We start from the raw sequence: 10,481 nt of genomic DNA on the forward strand, positions 1-10,481 counted from the left end.
GATAAACCAAAGGAGAAATACAGTGAGACACATACAATCAAACTGACAAATACAAAGAAAAAATATTAAAACCTTAGGGAAAAGTAACAATTAACATACTAGGGAAGTCCCTGTAAGGATAAAACTTGACTTTTCAGCAGAAATTCTGCAAGCTAGAAGGGAGGGACAAGATATATTTAAGGTAATGAAGGAGAGGAACCTAGAACCAAGAATACCTATCAAGGCTCTCATTCAGAGACAATGAAATCAAAAGCTTTACAGAGAAGTAAAAGCTAAAAGAATTCAGCACCACAAAACCAGCTTTACAACAAATACTACAGGAGCTTATCTAGGTTGAAAAGAAAAGGCCACAACTAAAAATGAGAAAATTATTAATGTGAAAGCTCACCAGTAATGGCAAACATACAGTAAATCACATAGGTGTCACATACAAATAAGATATCAAAACCAACACTTGTGAGACAAGGAAAGTACAAGCTCAGGAAATTGAAAACACATTTGAAATTAAGGAAACCAGCAACTTAAAATAATTTTGCATATATTCAGAATGCTGTATCAAAACCTCATGAGAACCACTAACACAAAAAGGTCTATAAACACACACATTAAAAAAGAAAAAGCAATCCAAATACAACACCAAAGATACTCATCAAATCACAAGAGAACAAAACAGTAAGAGAAGAAAAAAGTTCAAAATCAACAAATCCAAAACAATTTAAAAAATGACAGTAAGTACATATGTATCAATAATTACTTTGACTGTAAATGGATAAATGCTTCAACTAAAAGACAGACTACCTGAATGGATACAAAAACAAGACCAGAATATACTCTGTCTACAGGAGACCCACTTCAGATCTAGGGACACACATAGACTTAAAGTGAGGGGATGGAAGAAGATACTCCATTGCAAATGGAAATCAAAGAAAGCAGGAGTCTCAATGCTCATATCAGACAAAATAGGGTTTAAAATAAAGAATGTTACAAAAGACAAAGAAGGACATTACCTAATGATCAAGGAAGGGATCAATCCAAGAAGATATAACAACTGTAAATATATTTGCACCAAACATAGGAGCACCACATTATATAAGGCAACTGCTTACAGGCAAAAAAAAGGAGAAATTGACAGTAATACAGTAATAGTAGGGGACTTTTACACCCCACTTACATCTATGGACATATCATCCAAACAGAAAAATCAATAAAGAAACACAGGCCTTAAATGACACATTAAGATAAACATTATACCAGACAGACTTAATGATATTTATAGAATCTGCCATCTGAAAGCATAATACTCCTTCTAAAGTGCATATAGAACATTCTTTAGGGTAGATTGCATCTTGGGCCATAAATAAAACCTCACTAAAATTTAAGAAAATTGAAATCGTATCAAGCATTTTTTTCTGACCACAACACTATGAGAATAAATATCAACCACAAGAAAAGAAAATCTGCAAAAAATATAAACACATGGAGACTAAACAATATTCTACTAAACAACCACTGGATCACTGAAGAAATCAAAGGTACCTAAAGACAAATGACAATGAAAATACAACAGTCCAAAACCCATGGGACACAGCAAAAGCAGTTCTGAGAGGGAAGTTTATAGCAATACAATTTCAGTTCAGGAAATAATAAAAGTGCCAAATGAACACCTAAAGCAACTAGAGGAAGAACAAAAAAATAAAACCCAAAGTTAGAAGAAAGAAAAATTCAGAACAGAAAAAAATATGAGATAGAGACAAAGGAAATAGAGAAGATCAATGAAATTAAAAGCTAGTTCTTTGAAAAGATAAAATTGATAGAACTTTAGCAAGACTCATCAAGAAAAAAAGGGAGGAGGCTCAAATCAATTAAAATTAGAAATGAAAAAGGAGAAATTACTGGCACCACATAAATACAAAGTATCATAAGAGACTACTACAAACAACTATATGCCAATAAAATGGGCAACCTAGAAGAGATGGACAAATTCCAACACTGAACCAGGAAGAAACAAAAAATATGACTAGGCCAGTCACAGTAACAAAATTGAAAATATGATTAAAAAAAAACACTTCCAAAAAGCCAAAGTCCAGAACCTGATGACTTCAGAGGTAAATTCTATCAAATATTTAGAGGAGTTAATACCTATCCTTCTGAAACTCTTCCAAAAACTTGTAGAGGAAGAAACACTCCCAACACATTCTATGAGTCCACCATCACTCTGATACCGAAACCAAAGACACCACACAAAAGAAAGCTACAAGCCAATATAGTCAATGGACATATATGCAAAAATCCTCCACAAAATATTGGCAAACTGAATAGAATACATTAAAAGATCATACACAATGATCAAGTGGGATTTATCCCAGGTATGCAAGAATTTTTCAATATACACAAATCAATGTTATATACCACATCAACAAACTGAAGAATAAAAGCCATATGATCCTCTCAATAGATGCTGAAAAAGCTTTTGACAAAATTTAACATCCATTTATAATAAAAAAAAATTCTCCAGAAAGTTGGCATATAGGAAACTATCTCAACATAATAAAGGCCGTATATGACAAACCCACAGCTAACATCATCTCATTGGTGAAAAGCTCAAAGAATTTCCTCTAAGATCAGGAACAAGACAAAGATATCCACTCTTATCACTTTGATTCAACAAGTTTTGGAAGTCCTAGCTATGGCAATCAGAGAAGAAATAGAAAAGGAATCCAAATTGGAAAAGAAGAAGTAAAATTGTCACTGTTTGCAGATGACATGATATTATACACATAAAACCCTCAGGAAGCTACCAGAAAACTAGAGCTCATCAGTGAATTCAGTAAAGCTGTAGTGTACAAAATTAATACACAGAAGTTTCTTGCATGTCTATAACTTAACAACAAAAGATTAGAAAGAGAAATTAAGGAGACAATCCCATTTACCATCAAAAATAATAAAATACTTAGGAATAAACCTACCTAGAGAGACAAAAGACCTGTACTCTGAGAACTATAAGATGTTGTTGAAGGACATCAAAGATGAAACAAAAGATGGAAGTGTATACCATGCTCTTGGATTTGAAGAATCAATGTCATCAAAATGACTATACCACCCAAGGCAATCTACAAATTCAGTGCAATCCCTATTAAATTACCAGTGGCATTTTTTTTCACAGGCCTAGAACAAAAAATTTTTAAATTTATATGGAAAGACAGAAGACCTTGAATAGCCAAATCACTCTTGAGGAAGAGAAACAGAGCTGGAGGAATCAGGCTCCCTGACTTCAGACTATAATACAAAGCTGCAGTCATCAAAAAAAGTATGGTGCTGGCAAAACAAAACAAAAACAAACACAGAAATACAGATCAATGGAACAGGATAGAAAGCCCAGAAAAAAACCCACACATCTATGATCAATTACTCTATAACCAAGGAGGCAAGGATAGACAATGGAGAAAAGACAGTCTCCTAAATAAGTGGTGCTGGGAAAACTCGACAGCTATAAGAAAGAATGAAATTAGAACACTCTCTAACACCATATACAGAAATATACAAAAATAAACCCAAAATAGATTAAAAATTTAAAAACTCCTAGAGGAAAATAGAGCACTCTGACATAAATTGCACCAGTATCTTTTTTGATCCACCTCCTAGAGTAATGAAAATAAAAGCAACAATAACAAATGGGACCTAATTAAAAGCTTTTATATAAAAAAGGAAACCATTAATAAAACAAAAAGACAATGACAGAATGGGGAAAAAAATCTTTGCAAGTAAAGTGACCAAGGGATTAATCTCCAAAATATGCAAACATCTCATACAGCATTATATCTCCCAAAAAAACCCAATTAAAAAATGGTCGGAAGATCTAAATAGACATTTCTCCAAAGATAGATAGGAGGCTCAAAAGCACATAAAAAGATACTCAAAATAACTAATTATTAGAGAAATGCAAATCAAAACTATAATGAGGTATCACTTCACAGCAGTCAGAATGGCCATCATCAAAAAGTTTCTGAACAGTAAATGCTGGAGGGGGCATGGAGAAAAGGGAACTCTCCTACATTATTGGTGGGAATGTAAGCGGATGCAGCCACTATGGAGAACAACATGGAGTTTCCCTTAAAAAAACTAAATATATAACTACCATATGATCCAGCAATCCAAGTCCTGGAATTTATGGAGAAATTCATAATTCAAAAAGATGCTTATACTCCAGTGTTCACTGCAGCACTATTTATAATAGCCAAGACATGGAAGCAACCTAAATGTCCACTGACAGATAAATGGATAAAGAAGATGTGGTATGGATATAAAATGGAAAATTACTCAGCCATAAAAAAATAATGCCTTTTGCAGTAATGTGGATGGACCCAGAAATTATACTAAATGAAGTTAAAGATCTAAGATCACTCATATGTGGAATACACTATAAATGATACAACTGAAGTTACAAAATAGAAACAGACACAATGATTTTTGAGGCCTAACTTATGTTTACCAAAGGGGAAACCAGGTGGGGGGTATAAATTAGGGGGTTGGGATTGGTATATAAACACTACTTTATGTAGAATAGATGGGTAGCAAGGACCTACTGCATAGTACAGGGAAATTTACTCAGTACCGTGTAGTAAGCTGTGTGGGAAAACAATCTGAAAAGGAATGGATATATGTATACTGATTTACTTTGCTGTATGCCTGAAATCAACACAACTTTGTAAGTCAACTATATTCTAATAAAATTTTTAGAAAAGAAAGTTATGAATTCTGTCAAATATTTCCAGTTCATAGAGAATGTTAGAATGATTTTGTAAAGTTCCTTAATTTTATACTCTTGCATTTTTCCCTTATGTTGAGCATCTTGGTTCTTTCTGAACGTAATTACTTTTCTTGCTTTATTATAAAATGCTCACATTAACATCAACATACCATTAATATTACCAAAATAAATTTGTTGCTTCTCTTAGCAGCAGACCTTGAGATTAAGATTTCTAAATATCTATTAAACAGGCAGTATTTTCAGACAAAAAATAGAATAAAAACAGCAGGGAAATAGGGAACAGGGCAAAGAAAGAAGACTCAACAAGGGTGTGGTAATAAGCAAAACCTGGAGGAAGGTAATTTGGAGTTAATTCTGCAAGGGAGCAATGGACACAGCCTAGGCCGTACCTCAGAGTTTTCCTAATCAAGGCTAAAGGAAGTATTTCTGTGACAGCCTCTAGCAATCACTGGCTGCCTCTAGGAGGTCCTGAGTCCCCAGGCACTTCTATCTTTCAGTGATAACAGGTCAAGTAGGTTCCAGCAGCCCAAGGACAGCCCTCAGACCAAGTGAGAGGTGTTCTGGCTGTTGCCAGTGAAACACAAGTTTGCATGCAGCAAAATGTAAAGGACTGTTAGAAATGTAGACAGAGCACTGACAGCTTCTGTTACCCTTCACATTGCTCAGATCCATTCTCTCTTCACATTAAGTTCATAGCACTGATTCTTCAGAAAGAAAAGAAATTAAGACCCCCGATGCTGGAATCAGTCCCAAGGATTCATAATCTTTTTTCATCCATCCATTCCAGATCTCCTCTCTTGGTGAGCACTTTTGCTACTTTACATTGCTTACAGAGGAGGGTGACCAAGTAATTCATCTCTGAAAGTTTGAAGCCATAACTTTGTCTGATGTATATGCGGTCATTACCTATTCATACTTAAAATGGGCTTGCGATTCCCTGAGCTCTAGATATATTTGTCTCTCTTCTTACTATATAGTAGCAACCAACTGTCTTACAATGATCAGGGCCAATTACTCCTGCAACTATGGTGACTCCTCTCTTTCCTACTAGCAAGAAGATCCTAACATAAGTCAGCACTCCTGGTTTTAGACTTATTGGAAGCCTTCCTCTGCTCCAAGAATGAGGAGTTCTATACATGTTGAAAATAAATTTGTTCTATTAATGATATGCCATCTGGCACAACATATGCAATTAAGGCTGCCATTGGATTAAGTCTATAATAATCCTCCATCTTCTGTTACATTCCATTGTTGCTGGGGCCACACTGGTGAGTTGAATGGGAATATGATAGAGACCATCATCCCAGCATCCTGTCAATATTTTAAAATGGTGTTATTTTTGGCCATTCCACCTGGGGTGCAGTAATGCATCTGAATCACTAATTTGGGAGGGGTGGAAATTTTCAGGTGTCCCATTTAGGCTTATATAACATGAAGTCCTGAGTCACGGCGTTGTATTCCATATCGATAAAATGTCCATTACCCAGCCTGACATTCTGCCCCCAAACCCTGGTCCCATATTCCAGGCACACTCTCCTTATCCCTGACACTTAGGTGGTGAATAACCCCTTCCCTCCCTTATCGGGACCAGCACTACACCAGTTAAGTCATACCAAGACCTGACCTAGTTTTTGTTTAGTATTAGATTTATTATTTGTCAGGTATTAGAAGAAATGAGAATAGAAGTATTTTCTTCCAAGGCATCTGTATCAACTGTGCTTTATACATGGTCTTCAGGCAAAGGGAGGCTGCTATCTGCCAGCACCAGTTATGGCCACTTGTGCAAGGTAAGTTTCAGGTTCACCCCAAACTTGACTTTAGCATTAAGGGTCTCGCTATGCCTTTGAATCCAGTATTCTTTGTGTCTCTGCTAGTCTGACAATCAAATCCCAAGTCTGATCTTCAGAACAGGTTTTCTCTCTGGCTGTTGGAGATTTTGGTATCTTTAAATGCTGCCAGGGAGCTTTTCTGACTTTCACACACTGCCCTGATGTATTCTCCTGCATGAGTCCCTCAGTGGTACTGACCAGTAAGCCGCCAACTTCAAATCTGTTATTGCTATTCCCCCCACTTCTCAACATTAGGAGTATTGACTAAGCCAGTGAATTCCCCTTCACCTGTATCCCATTTCCCATCCCAGTGTCCCATGGGAGAGGGCCAAAGCACTCATGATGCTACAGTAGGCCAGGCTTATTACCCAAGCTCTAACATCAAGTGGGTCCCTGTGCTATCTGGCTTGTGAGGGGTTCAACACCACAAGTCTACCCTGAGAGCCTGCATCCTAGGTCTCCTCATAGAAACAGCTGTCTTAGTTCAAATTCTCTAGACATATTCCCTTCTAGACAAATTCTCTTAGGACATATTCTCAGGAAGTGACAGAAAAGTAAAATCTGAAGGGATTATCAAGGAAGGTCCAGATCAATTCTTTGGGGAGTTTGGGAGACTGTGTAGACTTTACCTCAGAGATGTCTGAAGTAGGAATAAGGAAGCTGGAGTATTTATATCTCTTGCACTGAATTATTGGCCTCTTGTTCCCAGGAGGACATAAATGCCCAGGCATGTTCATACTTGTGGGCAAAACAGGCTCCTAGAACCTGAGGGCATCTCTCCAATAAGAAAAATAGGTGCCAGGTGTTAGGAATGAAAGCTCACCACAAAGTAGTATGCAGTTCTGATGAAGGAAACTGGGGCTGTATGGTGTAATTATTAATTGAAGATGTGATACTTTTGATGGGAAAGAACCTCCACATTGATTTTTTTAATCACACATATAGCTACGGTAGGTCTTGTCTCAGAATGACCCTAAACTGTTTATTAATAATTCATATAATCCAGATAGGCCTCATTTAGAGAGGAATCCAATGGGGTAGTTCTCATGAAGAGCCTTTTCCTAAGTAACTAAATGAGTAGCTTCTTTCCCCGGAGATGGGGAAAATCTTTAAAACAATATAGAACTTAACCAAAGGGATGATAGAGACAGACATACAACATCAGAATTGTCAGTTCACTAACCATGGCATAGGAAATGAAGAAAAGCAGTTATTGGGAGAAGTAAAAGTGAGTGTGGCTCAGCCTCTAGGACTGAGGAGAGAGGGAGCTGCAGGTTAAAACCAAAGGAGCAATTTTACCAAAGTTTCTTTAAGACATACCAAGAAGTTCTGTTTGGAAACTAATGTGGTGAATTTGTCCTGGGGCCACACCTACCATGGGCAAAAGGCAGGCAGGAGATGGCAGCAGAAGTTTACTAGTTATAGGGGGAATTGATGTCAGGTTGGCTCATCAATTACCAGGGAAAGCAGCAAACGGGTATGCCCCTTACCATCTGTTTGATGAGTTCTAGTGGAGGGAGTTGTTTTTTTTTTTTTTTTTTTTTTTTTTTTTTTTTTTTTTAAGAGCCACAGTTGTGACACATCGAAGTTTCCATCCTAGAGGTCAGATGGGAGCTGCAGCCACGGGGGATCCATGCTGCCTCTGTGACCTACACCACAGCTCATGGCAATGCAGGATCCTTAACCCACTGAGTGAGGCCAGGGATTGAACTCACATCCTCATAGATCCTAGTCAGGTTCGTTACCACTGAGCCATGATGGGAACTCCATAGTGAAGATAGTCTCAAGGTAGAACAGTCATTAAGCCTGGGGCCAGGGCAGGCAGGTAGGAAGATCAATCAAATGAGTAGTGTGTAGGTGAAGCAAGTGTAGGTGAAGCAAGCACTGGTGGAGCAGCGGATGTACAGATAGCAAGAGAACACCCATCCTGAGTGGCCCGACCATACACTCCACTCCTTAAAAGTGTGGAGGAAGCTGCCTTTTATAGGGGAATTGACGTAAGTTTGGCTCAGCAGTTATCCTGCACGACCCTTTCAATTTCGGTCCACTTGTCAACTGCGTTATCCCTGGGGTCAGGTATGTAGAGTCTCGCTGCAACCCAATACCAGAAATGCACACAGACAGCAGCAGCTAATGACTATCAGGCGTCCAAGAGGTAATACCCCCATCCCCCCCACCGTGGTTTGCCCCCACCTGCAGTGCCATCCAGCCTGGCCACCCTCAGTCCCCTCAGATGGTGTCAAATGGAACCGCAGTACAGCAGATCACAGGTTAATGTAATGCTGCCTTCCCCAGTAGGGAGCCCAGATTAATTCCTTTCATGGTTGTAGGCAGCCAGGTGAAATCTGTAAGCCTAATTTCCTTCCCCATGAAGCGCAAACCCAAACCACGGGGATTTACCTGCCAGTCCCAGGGCCATGTTACAACCTGTTCCCTGGGAGCAGGTCCTGTGGCAAGAGCAAAAGTGAGTTATTGTCCTGAGCAATGGTTGGCAACAGTCCTTTGGTGGTCAGAAGTTGAGCTTGAATGGCATAGGCTCTGGGATGTGCCCACATTTGAGGGAGCAGGTTTCAACTTTTTAAGCTGTTCATCCACAGCCTGGCCACAGTGGACTTGTAAGGCAGGCCAAAATGCCAGGGTGTGTCTTTTTTATCCGCCCATTCCTGAACCTCCAAAGTAGATTCCTTGGTCACTATTTTTGTCCATGGCTGGGGCAGGGGGTGTCCTGTATGCCATGCATAGCTGTTTTACACCCTCAACAGTGGCTTATTCACAAGCCATCCCAGGGCAGTTAGATGAGCCATGAACATAGGGCTCATATTTTTAAACATATTTTTAAACTGGAAAGAGTCCATGCAGTTAACAGGCTATCATCAATACAAAAATGAAAAGAGAGACATCTCTCATGGTTGCCATCTTCCACAGGGCTCCACATACTAGGGGACAGCCTTCTCGGTGGGACATCCCTCCTCATTTCCCAACACCTTGACACTCACAGGAGTTTCCTCCTGGCTGACTCACTGATTATTGGGCTGCACTGCACAGGCCTGCAAGCCTCATAGTTGTTCAGACTCGAGACAGAAGAACCCAGAGACAGCGACATGGACATCAATAGCTTATTGGATGGGACATCTTACAACATCTGAAGAAAGACCCTGGAGCAACATCCCCATCATGTGTGGTGGTCAGGCGAGCAAGATGCGACAGCAACCTCCTCTACCGGGGTGGTGGTGTGTGGGAGGAAGGGTGGAGGAAGGTGCCTTTTATAAGGGAATTGACGTCAGTTTGGCTCAGCAGTTACCAGGGAAACCAGAAGCTAGGGCTCATCATTCACATCCCCTCAGCTTAATGACCATCATGAGGGCAGATGTTTCCCTTTAATGAACTAGGAGGTAGAGTCATTCTGGCTTAAGGGGCAGGGGGAGAGCACGTTCATGTGAGGAGGGTGAAGGTGAAGCAGGTATAGGTTGACCAGGGAGGTAGAGGGAGCAAGAGAACAGCCATCTTGAGTGGCCTAACAATACACTCTACACTTGGGTTTTAATTGTGTTCACCAGATATTCATTAAGGGCTTACTTTGAAGACTGAGTGAAGCATGGCACAACCTTGGAATGTCATGGCCATCAACATGTTGATAGTATCCAATTAGTATTCTCAGTGCCAAGATTAAGAACCTGTCATTCACATGAGTTGTCTCCGAGCTTCCAGTGAAAGGAGGCAGGGCATTAAAAATGGATTCATATAAGGAGTTCCCGTCGTGGCTCAGTGGTTAATGAATCCAACTAAGAACCATGAGGCTGTGGGTTCGATCCCTGGCCTTGCTCAGTGGGTTGAGGATCTGGTGTTGCCGTGAGCTGTGGTGTAGGTCACAGATGTGGCTCTGG

General features: G+C 39.5%; 1 protein-coding gene across 6 annotated transcripts in view; it reads right to left on the bottom strand.

Moving 5' to 3' along the window:
- SLC17A1 (solute carrier family 17 member 1) overlaps positions 1-9,833 on the bottom strand; it is a 67,703-nt gene extending 57,870 nt beyond the window's left edge. For 3 of the 6 annotated variants that reach the window (XR_014809105.1, XM_021098311.2, XM_084966756.1), the window contains exons 1-2: positions 9,619-9,833; positions 8,998-9,044 (exon numbers count right to left, since the gene is read on the bottom strand). Coding sequence is in view for 3 of the 6 variants with exons in the window: in XM_021098311.2 (XP_020953970.1) it covers positions 8,998-9,044; positions 9,619-9,706 (135 nt within the window). In the remaining 3 variants the exon portion in view is untranslated. The remainder of the gene's footprint in view (positions 1-8,997; positions 9,045-9,618) is intronic. The other 3 variants (XR_014809107.1, XM_021098314.2, XM_021098313.2) reach the window with 2 other exon arrangements.
- Between the last annotated feature and the right edge of the window lie 648 nt (positions 9,834-10,481).

The sequence above is a fragment of the Sus scrofa genome, chromosome 7 (genome assembly GCF_054392235.1).
Source record: "Sus scrofa isolate SSC_HxYL_T2T_F1_AM1 chromosome 7, Sscrofa_HxYL_maternal_Yorkshire_Landrace_v2.0, whole genome shotgun sequence".
In the NCBI taxonomy this organism is placed as follows: domain Eukaryota; kingdom Metazoa; phylum Chordata; class Mammalia; order Artiodactyla; family Suidae; genus Sus; species Sus scrofa.